At 40.3% G+C, this 25,139-nt stretch overlaps 1 protein-coding gene and 1 pseudogene across 7 annotated transcripts in view; both read left to right on the top strand.

The window, feature by feature from the left end:
- The first annotated feature begins 277 nt into the window (after window positions 1–277).
- The window catches only part of SATB1 (SATB homeobox 1), a 102,721-nt gene continuing 77,859 nt past the window's right edge, over window positions 278–25,139 (top strand). For 2 of the 7 annotated variants that reach the window (XM_036266572.1, XM_036266573.1), the window contains exon 1: window positions 23,752–23,968. In XM_036266572.1, the coding sequence (XP_036122465.1) occupies window positions 23,758–23,968 (211 nt within the window). In that variant the 5' untranslated portion in view covers window positions 23,752–23,757. Of the gene's footprint in view, window positions 392–5,674; window positions 6,370–10,160; window positions 10,361–20,389; window positions 21,129–23,733; window positions 23,969–25,139 lie in introns of those variants that run through there. The other 5 variants (XM_036266566.1, XM_036266570.1, XM_036266569.1 and 2 more) reach the window with 5 other exon arrangements.
- LOC118633086 lies at window positions 19,669–20,375 on the top strand (annotated as a pseudogene).

Below are 25,139 nucleotides of genomic sequence, written 5' to 3'. Positions count from 1 at the left end.
GCCGCTCCGGTGCGCCTCCAGACTGCGGGCGCGGCGACCGCCGAGCCGAGAGCAGCTCCCGCCGGCCCCTTCCCCCTCCCGCCCCCGCCCCCTCCCCCCCTGTTAACATCTCCTCCCTCCCCCCTTCCCTTCCTTCCCTCGGCCCCGCGCGCTCGCTAGCTCGCTCCTCGCCTCGCTCTCCCCTTTAAACGCCCACTTCGGATGGGGAAAGAAGACAACTTGAAGTCAAGTTGCAATTAACTTCCGCGGCAGCCGCAGCTCCGGCGGCGGCGGCGCAAGAGGCAGAAGCCGCCGCCTCGGAAGTCCGACGCCGGTGCGCCTGCCCGGGGAGCCGTTCCTGGTCTCCGGCCCGCACTCGACAGCCACCGCCGCCCCCTACGCCCATGCCTGAGTGAGTTCTGCTCCTTTGCCTCCCTTCTTCTCCCTACTCTTGCTCTTTTATCTCTGTCTTTTTTTTTTTTTTTTTCGGAATCGATCCAAACTTCTTTGTAGTACCCACCCACGGCGCCCCTTGTTGGAGCAGCTTGTCTCCCCTCTCGTGGGCGCCCCGTGGCAGGGGTCTGCCGAGCCTCTTCTGTCGCGCGCAGCCGGAGCCAGAGGGGTGGGCCGGTAGAGTGAGGGAGAGCACGCGGGATGGGGACTTGAAGATGCCATTCGTTCTCTCTCAGGGTGTGGACACACTAACACACCTGCCCTGCAGACCCTGGCTGAACAAACTCCTTCGGGTCCTCACTATGACCCCTTTGGGAAGAGAAAGGGGGGATCGAAAAGACCGAAGGAAGCCTACGGAGAAAGGGAGAGCCTCTCTGTGCGCCTCAAGCCGGGCTGGCAGAGAGGTGCCCCGCGAAGTAGGCTGGGGGAGTGGAACCGTTCCCCCGCCGGATCGCAAGTAAGCTGAGCATCCTTCCCCGATCCATCCCCGCCTGCCTCCACCCCCGCCCGCGCGGCTGGCCGGGAGCGGCGGCGGACAGGGACCTGGGAAGTTTGTGGCAACTTCTCCATCCCGGGAATCACTAGGGCGCCGGGGCGCTCAAGTTGGATCCGGGAGTTTGAAAGCCGCGGCACTCCGCGTTTCCAGTACTCGCTGGCTGTAGTGAGACCGGTCCTGAAGGGACTTCTGGAGTGAATGTGGGTTTGGAGACGGGCTGGAGGCAGGGAGAGGTGCTGCCTCTTTGCGGGGACCGAGGCAGCACAGGAGCGGCCTCGGGGTCTCCCTCCTGCGGTCCCGACCCGAGCGTGGCGGCCTTCTCCGAGCTCCGCTGCTGGGGTTCCCGGGGCGGTGGAGCATCGGTTTGGGCAACCGCCATGAGGGGGACAATGCAGGCAGGTGGCAGGTCCGGGCAGTGGCACGCGCGTACCGTGGAAATTCACTGAGCAGGAGTCTTGGGATGACCCCAGAATACCGAGAGGGACTTAAGGCTCTTGCGGGAGGTTTTGGCCCGGACCTCCACTAGGGCGTTGCAAATTCTACTTACAAGTGTCAGCCACGGGATCGCCTCCCCAAGTGCCCTGCTTGGCAACTTTGACCTCTGCGCCCTTTCTTGGTGAACTTTCTCAGGGGCATTCCGGATTTCCAGACCAAAGTTGTAAGACTTGGACTCCACATGGTTGTAAAAGAGGGAGAACAGAAGGACGTCCTATTTTCAGGACAGAACCTGGAGTTCCATGCTTGCAACCTCAGGGGCCAGACCACCTGACTTTCCCAAAAGGACAGAGGTGGGGGTAAGAATAAGTAAAATGCGACTGCTGGGTGCCAGGTTTTGTCCCAAGCAGTTCCTGAAATCTACAGTGTTTGTGCTGCTGAGAGTAACGCATCCCGATGAAACTTTATTGAAATTTACACCCTATCTAAAGTGGATTTTTCTGAGATGTCAGAAATGTAAGATTTATTCTATAGTCCAATGTAGCTGCAAAAATAAGTAAGTAAATAAATACCCCCAGGTACTTTAAGACTGGAGAAAACCAAGGTTGGGGTGTTTGCTCTACAAACCTTTAATCTGCTGTGTGGTACTAGTGCTATGATTTAGCAGCAGTTCTTTATTTCTATTGCATATTATTTTAGTAGAACAGTAGTACATTCATATACTGGCTGCTCCAGTCTGCTGGCAAACATTAGCATTCAGGCTTACATTTTTGACAAATGTGCAGACAGGAATAGCATGAATAGGCATCTTAAATATTAACAACCTAAGCATCTGTTGTGAAACAAATTTAATATATTTACTCTGTTTTTCTCACATTGTTAGAAAAGGTTATAATAAGTGCATAATTTCAACTTTAGTTTGCAGAAGTAACTGGTTGTATCTTTCACTAACTCTCCAAATGTTTAACACAATCGTCAGACATAAATACTTTAATTAACTTGGTTAGGCACATTATTAAATATACTTTAAACAATGTGCATACTATGTAACAGTAGCAAAATATGTGTCCTATTTCTGCATATTTTAAATGACTATGCATTTTATAAATATACCAAGCATGTTTATTCTTCATCTCCATTTGACACTTATTACTTCATATTTTTTCTAATGGAAACAATATTTTAAATGTAGAGTTGTTCAGTCATATGTAATACATAATATGTAAACAGTAGCTATAAAATACAAAGCACTGTTAAATTTGAGTATGACTACATGTAACAAGATTGTACAAGAGAAATAAAAATCACTGCTCAGTTTTGTATTTCTTTCTGAATAATGAATAATACAAATGATGTATAAAAAAGATCAAATAGGGATTTCCCTCCTAAAGTACTAGTGCCTTAAAATGTGAGGGGGGGGGGGTAGGAGGGAGGAGGGAGACGGAGGAAAAAAGAGATAAAGAAAACCTAAAGAACTTCCCAAAGTCTGTTATGTCCAGAATCAATGCATTCCTCATTTTCCCACAAGCTGAAATATGTAATAAATAATAGTTCTTTGTATGTAAAAGTATTCAAAAGGAATGCCTTTTGTTCAGTTGTTGTAATAAATTAATACATTCTTTGCTTGATAATCTACAAAACTAGTTCTTTTGTCTCCAAGCATTTTAAACAACAACAACAAAATGAATATTGGCTTATTTCTGCAAAGAAGTCTGTTGCCAGCTATATGAACCTACGACTTACTAAGATATGATATGCTGAGTGATGGTTAAGAAAGATTACATTAAATTAGCCAAGACTGAAATATCTGGAGGAGATTTTGAATTATTTTTTTCAGATGACAGGTTGTGGATTATAAATTAGGCCTAAAAGGTCAGGTGACAGGCACCTGTTCCTCATTATTGTAAATATCTTTTGGTTACAAGTGCTATTAAGCTAAAGACAATATGGATATACAGTAGGGACTCTGTAAAGCACTCTAGTGGTTTTTCATCTGCTCCGTAAATTTCCAGAAGGTCCATACATAGATATGCCCTTTACACAAACACATCATTTCTTTCCAGATGTGTTATCTTGGATGACTTTTACTATATTAGTACTTGGGACTGATGAAGTATATAAAATAAATACATGCCATTGACTCAATCTTCAGACCACGTCTAGACATGTTGTAGTTGAATGCAAAAATATTTTTAAACCTCTCTTTTTCCTTTACAGTCCATTGATTAATTATCAGAATGTGTTCATGTTTTAAATACTGCCCCCCCTTGCCTTGTATACTCTTTAGATAAGATGAGTTCCCATTTTAAATGATGCCATGAAATATTTTGCTCAGTGCTTGTATATAAGGAGATAATTAGTTGCTATGTACTGTCATAGCTTTGTGGTATATAGAAAATAGAAAGAAAACCATATTTTATATGAATGCTGTTAGGAAGGGTATCGTCACTTGATCTTCAAGCTTGCCACTTCTCTCAGCAGAGTCGAGGAATGTTACTGTTAGAATTAAGGAGTATGATTTGATTTTTATGAATGGTTTACCTTTAGGTATTTCAGAGAGCAGAATAAGCATACATATTGAACAGGCCAAAGTAGCACAAGGTGGCAAAAAAGTAAAGGTGCCAGTTGCTTTTAATTAGCAAAGGTGGAGGGTTTTGAGTAAATTCCATAACTCAGATTATTAATTTCTATATTCCAATTTGTTCTTTTCCCTTTTCTGGGTTTTGTACAGTTATTGCTTATTCTATTAAGTACTCAGTTTTAGCATTTGTGATCAGATTACAGAACAGTCATTACTCTTGCTTTTCAAATTGATTTGGTTTTCAAACTCCAAAAGTCTGGGCTGATTTTAACAAATTGGTTTACATTTTGACAGAACAGAGTTAAGTTAATTAATAGATCAGGCACGAAAAATCATCCACGGTAGGGTGTATTTTCTGGTAAAATGAAAGTTATGTTGCAGCATGATGAGCATCAGGCTTCAGTAATCTGTTCCTCGTGTGGAATGAACACTTCCTACTTCGAGCTAGCAGGCACCTACTGTTTATTTACGCCGCATTAAACTGACAGCTCAGCAATCAGAGGAAAAATATTACTTACCTTCCTGAAGTAAGTACCAGTTTATAGGTTAGTGCACGTATTTATATTCCTGTCACCACTAAAGAACAGCTCTGTCTCCATTATAATATCTACCTGTGCTGAAGGGCTGCAGACTCTTCCTGGTTGGGGGTAGGGGTCGAGAGCAGTTTTTCTTATGGTTTCCCAGTGGCAAAACCTTAAAGCAGAGTAATTTCATTTCTGTTCTGTGAGAACCAGTTGGAAGACACGTTACTTTACATACCTCAACTAGAACATCAAAACCCCCAAAGAATCTGCATGCCACTTAAAATAGTCATCTTGGAACAACCTCAGGACAAATACGTTCAAACACATCTAAGTGTGTGTTTTCTAAATTAACTTTCTACAAAGTCCCAAATAATAACTTAGATAATAACTTTGATAAAGTGTCTTCCCTCCCAAGTCTTAGATGTAATGTTTCAGTTTTTAATGGAAATCTGCAAATATAAGTACAAAGTAGGGCTCATTGATTGCTTGATACTGTTGGCTTTCCTCTGAAAATATTCTTGCCTCCTTTCCTGTTAATTTATCAACCATAAGATAAGGGTGATTTCAACTTTGTTATAATACTAAATGCATTTATTGTTTTCATTTAAAATTAAAAGTCCCTTCTCTTTCAAACTCCTGGAAACATCAAAACACTGTTAAAGTTGAATTCTAAAACTTATGGTTAACTTGAGAAAATGCTGATTTTCACTTACATTCTGTAAGTAGTTTTTACACTCATCGTCTACATACAGTTGTCAATCTCTAATCACATATTTCATTGACATCAGAGCAGAATGTGGTCTTAATACAGCATATAAATCAAATTTGTTAGACAAGGTTCTTCTGCTTCACTCTACCAAAGAAAGAGTGTCTACTATGGTAATTTATATATTGTTCTTAAGTGCTATTCTCAATGGTAAGTGTATTTAAACTTGATGTCTTCATAGAGTGTGATCAACACATTAACACACATTATTTAGTACTTTTGAACTTGTGCCAGTGGTACCTTTTGCTGTTTATTTCTTTAAAGTCTTTTTTAAGATCAGATATTTCATTTCAGAGTAAATAGATACAGATTGTGTGTATATGCATTCAGGGTGAGATTTAGTAGCATAGCATTTCTCCAGCATATTGGCCTATTTTTATTCTTTCAAGTTATTCTATATCACTTCCACTGTTGTTGCCGTCTGAGGCTTCATTCGTAATAGAAATTCTGATTATCCCTTTCAATGGACTTTCAAGGATGTAATTCAGTTTATGCGGTGATCTGGTTTAGTTATGAGAGATGGAAATTAGTTAACTGGTACCCCAGCATTTGTGTCCCTAGATTCTCCTGAAATTGCAGTCCAGTTATTTGACATTTGGTCGTGAAGTGTCTTGTAACCAAAAATTAAGACTTGGTTCAGTTTCCAGTGGAGGAAAGATCTTGCTGGATAAAACACTAAACTGTGCAATATTGTATGTTCATCATTCATCTTAGAACCTGCTTATTACTGCGCACATTTTGAGTACCTCGGGGTGCAGGTCCCCAAAATGAAGCTGAAACGCTTGCAGAAGAAGCGGATGTCAGGCTGCACCTGGTTGTGCCTTTACAAGAGTGTCTGTGGACCTGCATTGCCCCCCCTCCCCTCCCCCCCAGGTGTGCAGGAAGTGGAGGGCGTTGTGCAGGGTGAAGTGGGTGGACTCTACCCAGAGCTATGACCTGATTTGTGACGTACCCTCAGAACTGCAGTAATGGTCCAGCTGCTTCACAGGCAACTGGTAACCACCTCATTTGGGGATGCTTCTGCCTTGCTAGCACTGCCAGAGAGAACTTCCGTCATTGTCACCTCATCAAAGACTACTTTTTGATAGCTCTCCTGTAGGGCTAGATTCAGAGAGCAGCTTCTGGTATTTGGAGGGTAAGTGCCAGAAATGTTCCTATCAATTCCATATGGAGAATCTGGGATGTTGCTTTTTCTCAGCTAGAGATGATTTGAGAGCAGATATCAACAAAAATTCTTCAGTGGGCATTCTTTTCTGGGTGGCAAAATATAGTAGAAAGCTCCCATGGGAAGTTATTAGACTATCTGTCCTTGAGATATTTAAAGAAAAGGGTGTTCTTTAGATGCAGTATTCCAGGAAGCCATGTGTATAGTAAACTTGATTGCTAGATGTTCCTTTCTAGTCTTACTCAATGGTTTCTGTAATGCTGTTAAGAGCATGTAAATGAGAATTTGGCCTTTTAACGTTTATAATGTTAAGGACTTTAAGGTAAAAGAGGTTTTATGTTATAAATATTTTATTGTCATAATTATTATAAATAAAATAGAACCCAGTGTACACAGATATCTTTTGAAATGGAGCTAGTCTTGAATATAGCATACACATAATTAGCTGTTTGATGTTGAATGCAATTGAGTTTTCCTGTCCCAGTGAACCAGACAGTGGAAATCACTGGGAAATGAACAACATGGGTATGTGATTCTTGATAAAGCTAAACCTTTCTCTTCCCATTCAAGTATTTTATCAGTGAGTGAGGTGCGAAACTAAAAATGCTTACAGTTTTAAAAGAATTTACGGAATTGGTAAAAATAATCCAAGTATTTTCCATTGTGTCTTTCCCAATTGACAGGACACCTAGATATCCTGTTTAACGTTAGATTTCTCCAGACTATGGGAGGAAATAAAAATATTTTAATAACTGTGTTTTATAAAACAAATCTTGGAGGAAGGCTCTTTTGGGTGGTTGAAAAAGACTCAAAAACAATTTAGAACATTATCTTAAAAGTAAAAAAAAAATGACAGCCTTACTTTGTATGCAGTCATTGTATTTTAATAATACTGTACGCTTATTAGTGTTATTAGAGCAGTAGACAGTTAATTACAGCCTTTTCTGAGACACGTTAACTCTACATTAACAGTCATGTTAAAAAAAGAGAGAGAGAGAATGATGTATATGCTTACTTACAAGCTGCTGCTTGCTAGACTCTTGAAAATATTCTTTTAGAATGTATAGAGTCACATTTTGGTCCAGAATCATCAAAATGTTTTCTACTAAAATAACTTAATTTGAGAACTTTTCACTGGGATGCAAAATGTTCTTCCTGGTTTTTTGTTTTTGCTTTGTTTTGTTTTGTTTTTCTCTCCTTGTAGTTACTATTGCCTTGGTCACTTTGCCAGTAGCTTTAGAAATTGTTGCCCCTCAGCAGTTTGACCTTTCCCACATTGTCTTTTGAGATGCCCACATTTTCTTGTTTACTGATGAACTTTGGCCAGCCCAAGCCATTAGAAGCTTAGTGAGTTGATCTAGCTCCTCGTAATACTTCTTTTTTTGTGGAATCATTTTAGTCACTGTTCCTTTATCCAAGTTATGTTTTCTTAAAATGGTCCAAAACCTGATAATTAAGGTACATTTGAGCCGTTGATCACAGCAGTAGTTCTAAGACTCTTTCATTTTCCAGATTTTAAGCCAGAGTTTTTGCTTTGGCTTTTGGCATGGCAGAACAATGGGTGCCTACCTAGAGAAGTTTGAAGCTGGACTTAGCCTGACTTAGACAATTCTATCAAATTGGTTAACTCTTTGAATCCCCTTGGTTAATTTGGATAGGTAGACCTTGTGGCCATGTAATACAGCACTTAAAAAGACACTAGTATTCCCACTTTATGATTTTTAGGTGCTGTTTATCTTTATTTCTGTAAGATATTAAGCTATAAAAAAGAAATTCAATGTAAGGTGCATGTCTCATATAAAATAGGAAAAAGTTCACGGTTAGCATTCAGTGTCTTGTATAGTAAGCACTCATTAAAGATTTGCTAAATTAATAATAAAACAGTGAATTTAGCTTGTGCCGTGATAATGATTTAATGGGGGTGGGGAGACCTTTCTCTCTAATTTTCTGGTTTTACTGGGGTTATCTGAACACTTAATCTACACATGTCCGGCTTTCTCAATAATTGAATGTTTTTCTTCTTTAACTATGTGCTCCGTCATTTTTTGACAGTAGCACTGGGGTCTGTTTTATCCTCATTGTCTGACCTCAAGGATTAGGTGAAGTATCTTCGTTCAGGTTCATGGTCCTTCGGTGGTTGGTTGTGGTAACAATCTGTATTAGAGTCAATACAGAACACTTCCTAGGTCTTGCAGTTAGGTCACCATATAATGGTCTTTGTCATATTCTGGGACCAAAAATACTTTTTACAGTGGCCCAAGGCTGATTGACCTCTATCTAGTCTTTCCTACAATAAGGATATTTTTTCAGGGTCCCAATGAAAAAATGTCAGCCATGATTACTGCATAAAAAATAGTTTTCATTGTAACTATATATATATTGTTTGTTTGTTTTTATTGTTTTAAGATTGAGGATATTTATAGTAATGAAGATTTCACTCCATTCTTTTAAATTAATACTAGAGTTGCAATGGGGTTGCATTAGCTGTATCTAAAACATTCTAAAAAGTTCTGGGCATTCTATGAAAGTTATCTAAAAAACATACTTCCTCCTTAAATTTATTTTCTTTTAAAAACATGTGTGGGGCTATTTGCAAGACAGTCCTATTTAGTTACAGAAAGGAAAGTATTCTTAGGCGGTACACTGCTGTGTGACCTATTACATTATCATGCACATTCTGTCTCTTTAAAAACAGTCTCCTCTATTTGCCCTATTAATTGTTGATATGTTGCCATCCACGAGACAAAAATTAGAGCTGTAATTAAATAATCATGTGATGCTCCTTAGTGCCAGTGAGAGCAAACTCATTTTTCCAGGCCCTGATGGTCACTGATTATTGTATTACTACTGGCTTGCTTTATTATTTTTTTCATGATTCTCTATCTGTAGATTACCTAACTACTGTCCTTCTTTTCAAAATTAAAGAAAGTAGAGAACATTCAGCCAGTTAATTGGCTAGATGTCCTCAGGGATATAAGGTAGACATACCTTTTTTTGCTTTTGGTCACCTGGTAGGTTCTTTGGGGAGGCTACAACAGTGGTGTGGTTGCCTGCCATTTAATTTACACTGGTGTTTTGGCTGGGATGGAGGCATATGGGGGATGCCAGGAGAATTACAAAAGGAGCTGGGTATTAAAATTCAGAAATGATTAAAATTGAAATAAAAGGATGCTGCTTCTTTGCCAGTACTCTGGCAGTCATAATGACACATAGAGATTAGTTTCCACCTTCATCTTTTCCTTCTTTCTCATTTCCTCTTGTTTATTGTTGACACATTTTCCTTATGTCTGTCTCCCATCTCAGTGTCTTTTTGCGCCATTATGCATTCCTACTTCTCTCTTTTTCCTTAAGCAGGGAGAAGCCTACTTAACCTTATTATAACAATAACAGAATAGGTTATTAATATTTAATATGCACATGATTAAAATTTCTCTCCCTTAAACATAGGTCAGCTGTATTATTATTAACCAGCATGTAATTTTTCATTTAAAATATTCTTATTCTGCCCTTACTGTTTCTGAAATGTGGTCTACTTTAGTAGTGATTTAATACATAATGTTTAGAAAACTGTGGTCGGCTAGTGAGAAAAGAACTTACCAGTCATGGATAATCAATTATGCATGAATTCAAATGTAACAGATGGAATCTGGTGAGTTAAAGTTTCTCTTTGCCTTAGTGGTGTTTTTCTTTTCTTTTTTTTTTTTTTATTTGTTTGTTTGACACCTGTCTCATATATAGATAAACATCTCATGTAGCATGTGAAAAATTTCCTTATACCTTTATATTCTCTTTAAAGTGAACTTGGTTTTTAAAATTAAATGAAAGGGCAGCGAATTTTTTATGTGGTCTTAAAGATGATCAGATTCTTTTCCATCGTTTTGTAGATACGGAGCCCGATCCTGTCTGACTTGTGGAGGTTCACTCAGCTAGCTAGTAGAGGATGGAGCAAGCCCCCCTGCAGGTTCTTCCTTTCTCCACTGCTTTACCCAATGTCATTTATCTTTCGTGGGAGTTGCTTAATGATCGAGGTGCTACACTTACTCTGGGTTTTAAAGAATTTCTAATGAAGACTGTGGTAGACTAGTTTTAAATTGTGTAATATTCTCTTGTATGACACACAAATAGTATCTATGAACATGTATTATGTCATAGCTACATTTATTCATACTAGGATGTTGGCCAAACAATTGGATTTCCCCAATCTATAGAGACTGCCCCAAGATTTGGTTTTTCTCCTGATCTGCAGAATACGCCAGCCACAAAGATGCCTTTACACTTTCAGTGTTTTAAATTTTTAGTGACAAAACCCCTTTGTACAAAGCAAATTGAAAAGTTATTTTTGAGAGCCTTGTTATCTTCATGGAGATATGAGTTTAATTTTAATTAAGATAGTGTGAACATGTAGTTTTTTTTTAGTTGTAGGAGTAATACAATGATGGGTATTGTCCATCTTTAAAGCAATACAGTCTCAAAACAGTTACAAGCTGGTCCCTATAAAATTTTTTTCATAAATATGCTGTTTGTTTCTCTCCAAAGTATATTTATATGTATATATTTAAAATACAAATAAAAATAGTCTTTACAGAATAAATAAATGATTAAAAAATAGCCTCAGGCTCACTTGTTCTGTTTTTAAAGTTATACAGAAGCATTATTTATCAACTTTTTGCTTCATATCAGCTGGAAATTTGCATATTTATGGTTCATGTTAGTTATTTAATGAATTAAATTCTACAGTACACACACAAATAAAGGGGCACCTGCAAAATGGCTAACTGGCTATGTCTAGCTTACAGCTGTATAGTGAAACTTTTCTTAGGATTTTATTTATGCTTTCATACCTAATTTGTAACTTTAGTTTGGCTTTACTATGTATTATTATTTCTTAATCATGCATCAAAAATATATAGGTATGAACTTCAGTAAGATATAATTTATATATGAATTTCCAGTACATTAAAAACTTCATCATTAATATAAAAGTCCCTAATATAAAATAAATGTGAAATCACTAAGGCTAGATTATAGGAAATAGAATATAGGACAATATATTATAGAAAAAGATGATATAAGTTATTGCTTCAGAGTTAAATACTTTAATTCTAATTATTATTACTAAAACGTGACTGAAAATTAAATTTGAAAGACTTTTGGGCTTTTTTAAACAAAAATTAAATTTTTATTTAAAAGTAGAACCTAAAGTCTTTATACAGAGACATGTTATAAATTATTGCACTGACACATCTGTGGCTGAGCTGCATGTAAATGTTCAACACTCTGAGTACTGTTTAATTGGAAGGTCTACCATTTCAGGAATACAGTTAATTTTTACTCATTTACAAAACATCCAAGAAAGAATTTTTGGACTTAACATACTCTTATTTGTTTGTTTTTGTTTATGCTTCATTCTCCTCTTTTGCAAAAATAACAGTATAGAGTAAAATATGAAAAGAGAACCATTTTCTTGCATTATAGGACCGTCAGATTACCTACTTTGGGTGGGAACATGGTGTCTAATTACCAATCCATGTTAATTATCCTTGGGTCAGGTATTCATCATATGAATTAATTATCTTGCATAGACTGGACTGTGGCTGTTGGTGGGTAAGGACAAAGCAATGAAAGGTTGTCTGTGAGCATGAGGTTGTTCAATATGTTGTAGCTCATTGTTTTTCTACTTGGCATAATATTTTCACAATATGTATATGTGTATATCTATATCTGCTGAACTTAGAATAGGTGAAAGATTGTTTTTTGTTGTTTAAAATTTTTTTAATTGTGGTAAAAGATATATAACAAAGTATGCCATTTTGACAACTTTTAAGTGTACAATTCAGTGGCATTCATTATATCCGCCCTGTTGTGTAACCATCAACACAGTCTGCTTCCAGATCTTTTCCATCATCCCAAATAGAATGTGCTCTACTTCTGAATGAACTTCTCCCTGGCTTCAACAAATTCCAGGCATTATAGTGGAATTTAGTCACCGTCCAGGTGTGATGCAGTAGTTTCTGGCGGTGGCTTTCTTCCTGATGGACAACTCCTGCCTCGTGCCTTGTGGTGATGAGTACGGCAGTCGGTGGTAGTGATTGCCTTTGGCTGATACTCTGCCCAAAGATCTGAACCAGGATTCAGGTCCACTGTAACCTCAAACTGTTTCTCCCTCCAATTAAGCCAGGAAAGATTAGTGGTAACATTCACATCACTAAAGATTTGGTTATGTCTCGGCTAAAAAGGTTGGTTAGAATGGTTGCTGTTTGGCTTTGTTGGAATTAAAATCTCTTGACCTTCCTGAGAGTACTGCATGGCATCTAGGGCTGTGATGACCTGCCCTGGCTCTTTGGCACGGTCGATGTTAATACTTCAGTACTTAGTGAGTTGGTCTGGAAATAAGTGGAACAGTTTTCAACTGCTCAAGGAGAAGCTCACTCAAGGTTGAAGTTTTCTGGGAGAAAAATCATGCTCAACTATGTGGACAAAAGAAATAGAGGAAACTGGGATGATTCTGGCTCCAGTAAATAATAGACTGGTTTCAGAACTTGACTTCCATGTGTAATTTTGTGGTTAGTTGCTTATGTCTGTGATGGCAAATCATATACCTGTACAGGATTTCTGGCACCCTAGTAAATCTCAAGCAAGTGCAAAATGCTACTTCATCATGGTTCCTCAAACAGCATACCTTTAATTGACAAATCAATCATCTAATAGCATGTCCCCCTCTTTTTTTTTTTTTAACTTAGTGGCTTCCCTGCACATACATTCCTTAAATTTAGGGCACGTTCTGGTTCCTGGCACAGCCTTAACCTTTACAAGTGACCTCAAGATTGGGTCAAAAACTTCACTTGAGGATTTCCTAGCAGGTATATTTGATTTCCTATCTTCAAAATATTACCTAACCCAGTGGGTGCCAAACTGGGCTGTACAATGGAATCATTCTGGGTGTTCCAAACAACAGAATGCCTGGTCATTGCAGTGGGGTGCAGCGTGGACATCTGGGTTGTTGAAGGAGCTCCTTAGGTGATGTTAATATGAAGCCCATTTGGGGAGCCACTGAGCTAACTTCTGATCCCGGCACCTGACTTTACTTTCTAAGATTGCAAGAATCTGCCTAAGATTTCTTATAAGCACTCGCTCATTAAAAATAGTTCTTGGGTTCCTTTCCCTGTGATGGCAGGCACTGTGAGAGACTCCAGGAACACAGACAGAAATGCACCCTCAAGGTGCTTACAGACTTGCAGTTTGGAAGGGCAGGCATATAAATACGGAACAGCACACTGAAGGGGCCAGGTAGCGCGATGGAGCGTCAAGAAGGATATAAGGAACAGCTGGAGAAGGCTGGGGACTGAAGAGGGGCAATCAAGCTGCCTACTAAGGATATGGCAGAAGGGAGGTCCCCAGGTGAGAAGGGGGGGGCCACTCCAGAAGCAATCCAAGGGGAAGCGAGGCAACCTGAAACTAAGTATTCTGATGGTGATATCTACAGTAGAGGACTCAGCAGCCATCACCGGAATCCTTTCCCCTCCCGACTCAATTTTTGGATCTAAGTCTAGATAGAGATACCAATTTTGATGCAGATATTACCATTGTGTCCTGTTAAGTTTACGATCCATACTGACATCTATGGAAGGAAAGGTGGCTTTCAGAATTTTTTTACCCATTGCATTCTTGCTTATAAAAAGGGGGTGGGGACTATATTTCTGAGTAAAGGGCCCAGATAGTCCATCAGGTTCTAGAAGCCAACTACAATGGCTGTTCTTTTCCCTTACCAGCTTTCCCAAAACTAGCATCAATATTGGCCTCTCTTTGCTCGGCTTTCATAATGACCTTTGTCTATTAAAACCGTATCACAAATTACCAGTGTGTATTTACATCCATCCCAATGTAATTAGGAAACAACTTTTGATCGCTATCAGTTTGGCTATAATGGAAACCCCATTTATTAGGGAAAACACACAAAGAAAAAACTTGAAGACGCATGTTCATTATCATTGCTCCTTTATCTCCCCAGAAACACATTCAAGCCTTTTGCTATTATTTTCTGCAGTGTACTATTATTTGTTTGGTATGTCCGGATGTTTGTCCAGTTTGAGTAGGTACCTACCTTAAAGCTTCCAAAAGAGCCATTTCTAACTGCAACTATGCTTATTTAATGTAGGAGTGGGAGTGAGGGTAGGGAATGACTTTGTGGTTTTTACCACCACCTAGGAGCTACTGAAATGCTTATGGAAAGCAGCATTTGGCGTAAATGCATATTATTCCAGATATACTACAGACAGGACCCTTTCAAATACAGACAATGTCTAGAAAGTCGTTTTAATTGTGAGCAGCGGCACACAAGCCTCATTACATGCAACTTTACAGATCTATGGGCTAAGTCTAAAATGGAAAATGATTTCAGTTTGTACATTATTAGAATGTCTAAAAGCCATTCAGCACCTCTAAGACTCCTGGCCAGGTCTTGGATTTACTTGGTCATCTTTTAGAGAAGTTCACTAGCTAAGTGCTGTCCAGAAGAACTTTCAGCAATGGTGGAAGTGTTTTATAATCTACACTGCCCAATACCACACAAGGCTATTGAACACTTGAAATGTGACTGAGGAGCTCAATTGTAAATTGTATTTAATTTCAATCAGTTCAAATTTAAATGATATAGTCGTCACCCTCCCCACTGCCCCTTCCTTTTGCAATTCTCTAAAAGGAATTGTGATTGCAGTTAGCGGTGGGAGTTGGTTGCAAGTGACACTGAGCTTTGCGCTCTTATATCTTTCTTCATCGTGTAGATATTGCAGGTACGGCATATGAATTCCTGACAGTGTGGCAGGAAGCAAGACACACAGTCTCTGTTCTCGTAGGACTTTATGGGAGACATTTATTAACCCAATAATTATTCAATGTATTATTTGATTAAGACTGTGGTGACTTACCAAAGAAAAACGCAAGAGGCTATGAGAGTATAAAATAGGGGCTATACTTTCTTGTAAGATTAGTCAGAAAGTTTAATCAGAGTTTCGTTTATTCACTAAAATAACAAAAGCATGAGACAGCTTCCCTTCCCCAAGTTCAAGGCTGGGTCAAGCTGCCTGCAGGACCCATGGCACTCAGAGTAGAAGTGTGCCTTGCCATCATCGACCTCCAAAGATGTGGGGTCTGTCTGATTAAGCTGCATGCATAGCATACTGCAAACTTCTGAACTTGAGCAAGTAGATACTGTCTTAAACTATGCAGTTGTGATGATGTCAGCCACAGATAAGATGTGAGAAGAAAGGTGCAAATATTTACAGGATATTGCATTTCCTCTCCAATGTATGTTTTGACAACGTTGTTTGGGCTCCAGCCCCAGCTTTTTCCTCTCTGCTCTTACAAATTTTATTTGGTCTATTCAAAAAACGATGTGGAAATCAGTCCTGACATCCCAGACAGACAAAATGAGACACATGACAGCAAAACATATGGCTCAAATAGATATCCTTATATGGCCAACACAGACCATATTCCCAGAAATTCATGTATGGAAAACACCACCTGCAGCTAAAGCCAAAAAACAAAGAGTTGACACGACAAAAAAGAGCAATATGCTACATAAATTGTGCTGCTTTAAAAGTGTAGGGAGATAGCCAACTGTATTTGAATTTAAAAAGATGGAAAAAAAATGTCCTTAGAAAGTGCTATGGTGGTAAGCATTGCTTTGCTAACACAGTCACTGGCGGAGTTGCCATATCTTAAAAGCGTGCAAATTCTAAATGCTTTCTCTGTTTATTACAAATGTATGTGCTATTCAGAACTCTGAATGTGTTTTAATGCTTTCGGATATCTGCCTGCATATTTATCTTAATACGGTGCCATCTGAAACATGCAGCCATTCTTTCATTATTTAAAAAAAAATCTTGTATATCTGTTACAATATTTTATCTTAACTACTCTTTTTTTGTAGCCAGTCGGAATGGCTTCTCATGGGATGAAAAATGGATGCACTCAGTTTTAACTGTACATCCACATGTTAACAGTTCATTATTTGACTTGCACTGTTTCATGTTTTACATGTTTACTATTTTGATATCTAGATTTAGAAAGTTTTTGTTTGAACTTTTTCTAATACTTGCTTGCATCTTTATTGACAAATATAAGATGCCTGTGTAGAATGATGTTTTCCCCCCCTGATATTTTATCCTCACACATGCCCAGACAGTGGCATTTTTCTAATAACCTTTCTTTTTTTCACCTTTATTTTAACCTAGTTTTACACTGACCAGTGCTCAGTGGCCATAATGAATATTCTAAGGGGAAGATAATTTATAGTAATTAAGTTTATCCTTATAGTGTATGACTTGGAAGGCATAAACCTCAGTATCACTTTACTTATGTCATTTATTACAATCATATAGTTCTAAAAAAAGGATGGGCTTGAGGGGAAATTAGTATGTATATGTGATTAATAGATTCATAATTGTACTATATCGTTATTCTTTATAATAAAGTTGTTTGTAGATGTTTTTATCCTCATTTATTCTGTTTATCTTTTTTCCAAGTCTATGTCCATCCTTATTACACACTTTTATGTTTTGTGCTTCAGACTTAGTTTGTAATTCCTGGATAAAAGATGCTATTCAGATTTAAAGATTACTGTTTTAAGTCCCACATTACATTAGCATTGGCCAAGTCATTAGGAAGCTAAGGCAGTTGGGAAGCTTTTGGTCTTATTTATTGTGTAAATTATGGGATAAACGTATTTACAGTATTTTATTCCAAGGTGTCTTAATATTGATATTTTCAATAACCCCATTTTAGTCTTCTCTTTATTCAGATTTTGTTTTTGCTTAAGAACTTTCCTTTCCTCTTTTAAAAACATTCTACTTCAGGTGAAGTTGCATGGATAACTTTTTATTTTGTAGTCTGTAATTTTTATTAATTTTCTTATGTTACTATTTTTGTAAATGTGTGCAGTGTGACACTAGGATGTACTGTCCCTTCTGCAAACCAGGCAGGAACACCTGTCAGGCGTCACCGGCTGGAGCAACTCTTAAAACATACATTTTGGAAATTCCTAACTTAACCTATCATATTGCAAAAATCATTGTCATTATAGAGATAATTCATTGCTATCTGTTCTTCTTTTCAGTATTATTATGTTTCTTATACTTTAATTAAAACATTCTCCTCCATTATTTCCCCACATTTCAACGTTTGAAATGTGATCTCGTTTGGGGTTTTTTCTTGTTTGTGATGCTGTGTTTATCATCACACAGTCTTTCTTTTGCTCAAGGCTTGGGTTTATATGTGCCAAGATTCATGGGTTGCCTTCCTCGATTTTGACTAACCTTTCTGGTTTGTGGGTGAAACTTGGGTGCCATTAGAGTGATATATTTTCATTCTGTCTCTCCTAAACTTGTCCTCCCCAGGAGGCCATTATTTCCTATACTTTATCTTCTGCTTTACCTTCTGCTTTTCTTAGATTTCTAATGTAAACAGTGTCTCTAAGTGTGTATTGGTAGCTTTAAAGAGCTTAATTTGCATATGTTCCTCTTATCTCAGTACTTGTGCTAACTTGTTGCTTTTTTATGTGTAACAAAATGTTTATCTGACTGACTTTTTTTTCTTTTCCCTACTAGTGTATTCTGAAAAATAATTCTTATAACATTTTTGTTTTTGTTTCATGACTAACTGCCTTCAGGGACTGAGATGTTAGTGCTGAAACGTAAGCGATAAACACTGCATCTCTGTTTTGGGTGAGACTGTAATGTTCTTCATTTTTATAGGAACTACATTTAATAGATTATCTAAATAAGAGGATCACACTTATGTGCTAATGACCATTTATCTAACTGGGTAACTTAGCCTAGATTGCAGAAGTATTTATTGCAACAACGGATGTATTTACCCACCCAAACTTTGTCTTTCGCCGGTGTGAAATTAAGAATGGTGCCATTTCCTTTTTAATAACAAGTCAGGTCTCTTTTATTAAGTGACCCAAATTTTGTTTAACTCGGCCACCATGGGCCACGTATTTCTTCCTCCCAAGTGTTATATGGCTCAGAAGCGAGGGAGTTTTGAACCTACCTCTGACTTGTATAGAAAGCTCTTACTCATGTTTTCACGTTGGCGCCAGAAATACTTTAGGATTTATCCTCTTTCAGGATAAATAATTCGCGAGAACATTTTAAGGATCCTGGCCTTTATTCCCCTGCAAACGTTTCTGCACCCTCCACGCTTCTCGGGAGAGCTCTCCCTCCCGCTGGTCCCCTTCAGCCACTTCCTGAAGTCCCCTACCTCACTACTCTACGCCTGTCACCTGCCAGTCCGGGCCTCTCTCCCGCGGGGCCGGTGCGCCCTCCCCGCCTCGCCTGTTCCCTGGGTGCCCGCCCGCGACGCTCCCGACGTATTCCTTTCTGTGGTTTTTGTGGCGTGTGGGTGGTTGGTTAGCTTTTCCCCTGGCCCGCGCCCCCTCCTCCCCGTCACTTTCACCCCCACCCCCAGCTCCGCCAGCCCGGCCCCTCCTCCCGGCGGCTCCCTCGCACACCTGCCCCTGCCGCCCGCGCGCCGCGCGCTCCCTCCCCGCCGCGGCGGCGCTGCCAGGGAAGCCCCCTCTCCTCCTCCCCCTGCGCCCTCCCTGGCGCGCCTGGCGGCGGCCGGCGCTGGCCCTCGCGCGGCGCCCTGTTATTCTGGGTATTGTGTGTAATAAATGTCGGGCCGCCTCACTCTAATCAAGCTCATTACAAATTCTTGCGCGCCCGAGGCCGGAAATCGTGCGCTCACCCCCCTTCCCTCACTCATTCACTAGTTACTTGTCTTTCTGCTTTTTAACTCGCCGCCCCCGCCCCCTCCCCCGATCCCGGCCCTCCAGCCCGGGTTTTAATCCCCATCCCTTTTCCGCCTTCTCCTTGCACCCTGCCCCCCCGCCCCCCCGCCGCCTTCCTCCTCCGCTCCGCACCCCCTTCCTCCTCCTCTCCCTCCCCGCTCCTCCTCCTCCTCCGCCGCCGCCGCCGCCGCCGTCGCCGCCACTTTCTCGCTCGCTCCCGCTCCCCGGACGCGGTGGATGCGCCGGCCCCGCTGGGGAAGGGCTCGGGGCGGCGGCGGGCGGCCGGGAGGAGGCTGCGTGCTCGGGGCTGGGGCTGCGAGCGGGGTGATTTTGTATTAAAATGAGGAGGAGGAAGAAGAGGCAGCCACAGCGGCGGCGGCGGCGGCAGCAGCAGCAGCAGCAGGAGCAGCGGCGTAGAGGGCTGCAGCCCGGGCGGACGCGCGGAGCCGAGCTGGGCACGGCGGCGGCGGCGACAGCGGCCGGGATGAGTCAACTAATAATTTAATGGGGACAGAGACGGCAGCGAGGGGGAGAGCGAGCGAGAGCGAGCGAGGCAGAGAGAGAGAAGCAGCCCCGTCCGGGGACTCGCGCTCACACGCACACACACAGACGCACACACACACCTCTCCCTGTGCCACCCAGCAACAACCGGCCTCGTCACAACAACAGCAACAGCCGCCCTCTAGCCTGCCCGGGGACCGAGCAGAAAGCCTGGGCGACTCCAGAGGACGCTTCCCACCCCCTTCTTGCATTTTGGGAAACTCCTCGTCAGTTTTGTTGGGGTTTCTGGGTTTCTTTTCCCCTTAAGTCCTAGTGCCATTGTGGTGCTCGTTGTTTACCTCGGACTCTGGCTGAGTGAGAGCGTGGCGACTTTTTGGGGGGGAGGGGGCGGGGAGTTTGTCGCTGCTGAGGTGGTGGAGGTGGCTGGGGGTGCCTTCTGATTCTTTCCCCCTCCCCCCCAAGCCCCCTCTCGCCCTTCACTCTCTCGGCTCCCCAGACGCTCGCAGCCCCGTGTCAATGGGCTGGGAGAGGGTCCTCAGGGCTGTTGTCAGCGAGGGCCGAATCAAAAGTGGCATTTTAGTGCCTTTCCGGGGCTTTTTTCGCCACCTCCTGCCCCCCACCCTCGCTGTCCCCCGGTAGATGCCCTCGGTGAGGGTGCGAGGCTGTGGGAAGAAAGTTTAAGGTTTGTTCGTATTAGTCGCGATTGTTGGGGAGGGCGGTGGGGGCGTTGGGAAGGGAGGCGAGGTGGCCTTCTCCTCTGCGTTCTCCGGGGTCATTGGAGAATAACATTGCAAGTGACAGCCAGAAGTAGACTTTCTGTCCTCACACCGAAAAACCCGAGCGAGCTGAGGGAGGGGGCAAGCGAGGGGACCCTCTTCTTCCCTCTCTGGAGACCGTGTCCGCAGTGAATTTTTTTCTTTTTTTTAAGAGAATCCTCAGTCACCACCTCGCCTCCCCAGCTCTACCACAGTGTACAGCTCATAACGGGTTTTGCTTTGTTTTTACGATTCTTCCCCCAACGAATCACTTGTCAGATCAATTTTATCTTCGCCCTCCTCCTTACTTCCCACTCTCCCCTCCTCCCCCATCGAAAACCCCGTTCTCTGAGGTTAGACATTTTACAAACCATATATGTTGCTTTTCGAATTGTGATTTTTTTTTTAACATTTCCCCCCACCCCCCATGGCTACTCTTCTAGACGTTTATTTCTGCCCTTCCCCCGCTTAGGGGGGCGGGGGTAGGGGAAGAGAAAATAATACAATTTCAGGGGAAGTCGCCTTCAGGTCTGCTGCTTTTTTTTTTTTTTTAATTTAAAAAAAAAAAAGGGACAGAAAACATCAGTCTTGAACTTCTCTTCAAGAACCCGGGCTGCAAAGGAAATCTCCTTTGTTTTTGTTATTTATATGCTGTCAAGTTTTGAAGTGGTGAGTTTCAGGTCGGTTTTGCTAATTTCACTCAGTAAAACTGCAGTGTTTCTGTTTCTAGATAGTACTTTGCTTCTTTGTCTCTTTAAAAGGTCACAGTGAAAGCTTGGCCTGGATCGTGCCGGCCATATGGAATGGATAAGGGCACAATCTCTTAAAATGTGATTATGGGGCTCTGTGGGGGCGAGGGAGGCCATCCAGCAAGGGAGTCGTTGAAAAGGATCCCACATTGCAAAAAAATAGGTTCTTGAAACCGGAATTTCGTGCTTTCCTTTTTCTTTTAAAGGGAAATAATTGCTGTGTCTGAGTTCACTGTTTTATTCAGTAATTATCACATATGGACTTAGTTTATGGACAGGGAAATGGGCTTTAAAGTAGCCTGCTTTCTGTGTGCCAACCAGACGTTACATGAAAATGGATTTTAAAATGTGTAACTCAAAAGAAACTCTTCAGCCTGGCATCTGTCTGTTGAGACCGTACTTAGTTCCTGTGCTGTCAGTCCAGCAGGCCATTGGAAACTGCTCTTTGCAATTCCAAACTGAGGTTTGGTGAACTTTAGCCTTGGGCATAGAGTTTAAATGAGTAAATTGGGTGTTTTATGTGCATGTAATTTTGCTTTATAATGTAAAGCTTTTTACAAGATGACTGAGTGTTTAATAGACGCTTATAGGTAGAAGGACAGTTCTGCATGACCTATATGATGTTTTGATTATTGATACATTAACTAAATTATCTATCACTTTCATTTGCTGCTACTTTGTAATGCTGCTAAGCCTCATGACTACTTAATATGTTTTGTACCATTAACTTTGATGCTGTTGACTACTTTTTTCTTTCTTTTTCTTAAATTGCCCCACTGGTTAAATCTTTTCTCTTCGAATCATGTTTTAAAATTCATTTTCTGCTCTAGGGTAAGGCAACCAATTTCAGAAAAAGCAGCTCTGTAGTATAATCCACATGTAACATTATAGAGTGTTTTGAATAAGTTAATAATCATCTCTCTAATTTTGGCTTTAGTTTAATATAATGGAGAAGAGTAATCTTGATAAAAAGTGGTTAAAAGAGGCACATTTATTGTTAATGAACCTCATAACCAAAAACAGATGGGACCTCGATCAACGGTAAACCTTTAGTTCTCAGCGTGCCACCCTGGAGTACCAGGATAAATAGCCATTATTTCTCAAACTTTACAGTTCTTCAGTTGGCATTCTTAAGGTTGCTTTTAAGCCTACAGATTACCATCACTCCCTCCTCCCCATTCACCTCTTTTCTTGAGTATAATGGACAAAGTAATCTATGGTTAAACAGAAGAAAACATGCTTATAGAAAAGCCATGCTAATATAAGCTGGCTTCAATAAATCAGATCTAAATAGTTTCTCAGGTATAATAATTTTTTAAAAGTATCAGAGTCGTCAAATTACTAGACAGCTGGAAGAAAGTAGTAATTATCATATTCTATCTGATTTTCCTAAATACGATCCCCCCCTTAGTATTGGTAATCGCAATACTTTAAGTACTACAAAAGTTCATAAAATAATTCCACTCACCTGTTCTTATCAATTCTAGTTAAAACTTTTTTAAAAGTGACTTGGATAGTGTACTCATTGCTTTATCATAAACCATATGAAAATTGATCTCCATTGTATAACTGAAAATAATTATGATTTTTTTGAAGCTAATCAAGATGTTGACTTCGTTGCATACTGAGATTATTTTTGAAAACTGGCAATTATGCTTTAGCAAAATATCAAGGTTTTTTATTCAAGCGAGTTTGGCACTTAGATCTAATGCTGATATTACAAAGGATTTTTAAGTTTTTTACTATTTAAATTAAGAGCATTCCATTGCTAACATACTCCTAAATATGAACTCTAAAACGTGTGAGTTGTAATACTTCAGTACCTGGAATATTTGAAGAACTCCTTCCTAACATCCATTTGCTTAGGAGTGAAATGATCCAATCACACATTTGAGCCAAGACTTGACTAGGTCTTTAACAGGTCACATAACTCTTGAAACTTTCATAGTGGAAAACTTTTTCTACAAATTAACCTGTAAAGCCAATGGGGAGTTTAAAAGTTAGATGTTTGCTACCTTCTTTTGACGTGAGGTGTGTGTGTGTGTGTGTGTGTTTCATAAAAATTAAGGTATGTAAATCATATATAAATCATAACAGATTTAACAAATATTTTGGACTGATAATTGGTCCATCCTTGATTAAAGTGTTGCTGTTTTGTTCTGTTACGAGTTTCCATTTTTTAAAACTAGCACTATATAAATATAACTTGTTTTCTTTCTGGCTATTCTTGGTGTGATTCTTGTTTTAGAGGTAAGCCCATTCCCCCACTTAGTTTTGTTGGTAGGTCACAAATTACTTTTATTCATTTGTGTTGGTACAGTTTTCACAGATTACTCTGTTAACTTGAATGGACATACGGTACCTAGAAATACAGTAACATTTGCATTATATTACAAATCTAGCTGAGTAATCTTACAGATACCTTATATTTGTGAAGAGAAACATTAGGGGTAAAACATTTACATGATATATGTATATAAATAGAGAGAGACCCCCCCACACCCAATTCTAATGTCTTCTTTTTAAATTCTGGCAGGTGATCTTTAGAGGGTAACTGAGTATGGATCATTTGAACGAGGCAACTCAGGGGAAAGAACACTCAGAAATGTCTAACAATGTGAGCGATCCGAAGGGTCCACCAGCCAAGATTGCCCGCCTGGAGCAGAACGGGAGCCCGCTAGGAAGAGGAAGGCTTGGGAGTACAGGTGGAAAAATGCAGGGAGTGCCTTTAAAACACTCGGGCCATCTGATGAAAACCAACCTTAGGAAAGGTAAATACTCTGAAGCCAAACCTGGAGAGCTGTGAGCCCTGGCCCTACCCAAGGCCACTTTGTGTGGGTGTGGAGAGGCAGACATGTCTTTGTAGGTTCTTTTCCTTGATTCTCTTTCTGGTCTGAAATTTGTTACATTCCTGGCTGCAGTGTCAGTCACATTTTGAAAGTGGAGGCTCTGTGTTTGAGTGGAGCGTCTTTACTACTATAGACTGTAATCATTGGACATTTAGGATGATAAGTACTGAGTTCAGTGTAATGGTCTTTAGCTACCCAAGGCTTCCATTAATAGGGTGTTATTGTAGTAAAGGATACATAGGTGGCTATTGCTTGAACTCACTCTGATTAAGAATAAGACAATTAAATTGAGTACTACCCTAGTTTTCTCATTAGATTACTAGCTGTAAGAGGCAGTTTCAGAGGTAATGGAAATCTTACGTGATATGATGTAAAAGTTTTGTGATGTCATTTTTGGGGTGTGTTTTCCTAAGAGCAAATGTATTATTTAGCAGTGAAAAACCTGATGATCCTTGTTTTTGATTTGTGCTATAATTGGATGTTTTTTTTACAAAGGAAGGGCAGATTTAGGCAAGGTTAAAAGGGGCAGATGTGTAACTGTGACTCCTTTCTACCAATTTTATATTAAATTAAGTTTAACAACTTCATCTGTGTCCCACAGTGTTGTTTATGTGAAGCAGTGCTTGTGCCGGTTCTAATGTGTGTTCCTCATAATGGTCTTTGAATAAAAGTGGATAGGATTCAGACTTTCCTTACATTTGCTAAGCAAAGGCTAAAAATGCCACTTTTAGCAACAAAGAATATTAAGCAGATAAAGTTAGAAGGCAGAGGAATTTCATTGTGTTTGATGCATAACATTTATCATACAATCATTTATTTTTTCCTTGGTTTGGCGAAAACAAAGAATATATTGATCCTGAAATGAACAGACACAGCAGTCCGTATTGTTAGATCTTTATCTATTAAAAATGGAAAAACAGCACTTCAGCAAATTCTTTGGCCTCTACTCATGATTACCCTATTTATTGATTGTTTGCCAAGAATGTATGCATCTTAAGAAAGCCAGGGTAAGAGCATTAAAAATATAATTTATTACGGCTTTTCAAACAGAGTGCATTAATATTGTACTGTGAAGCACCGGGGCTCTATAAAA

This window comes from Molossus molossus, unplaced genomic scaffold (assembly GCF_014108415.1).
Source record: "Molossus molossus isolate mMolMol1 unplaced genomic scaffold, mMolMol1.p scaffold_m16_p_18, whole genome shotgun sequence".
Taxonomy (NCBI): domain Eukaryota; kingdom Metazoa; phylum Chordata; class Mammalia; order Chiroptera; family Molossidae; genus Molossus; species Molossus molossus.
This window is presented reverse-complemented; position numbering and strand designations above follow the sequence as displayed.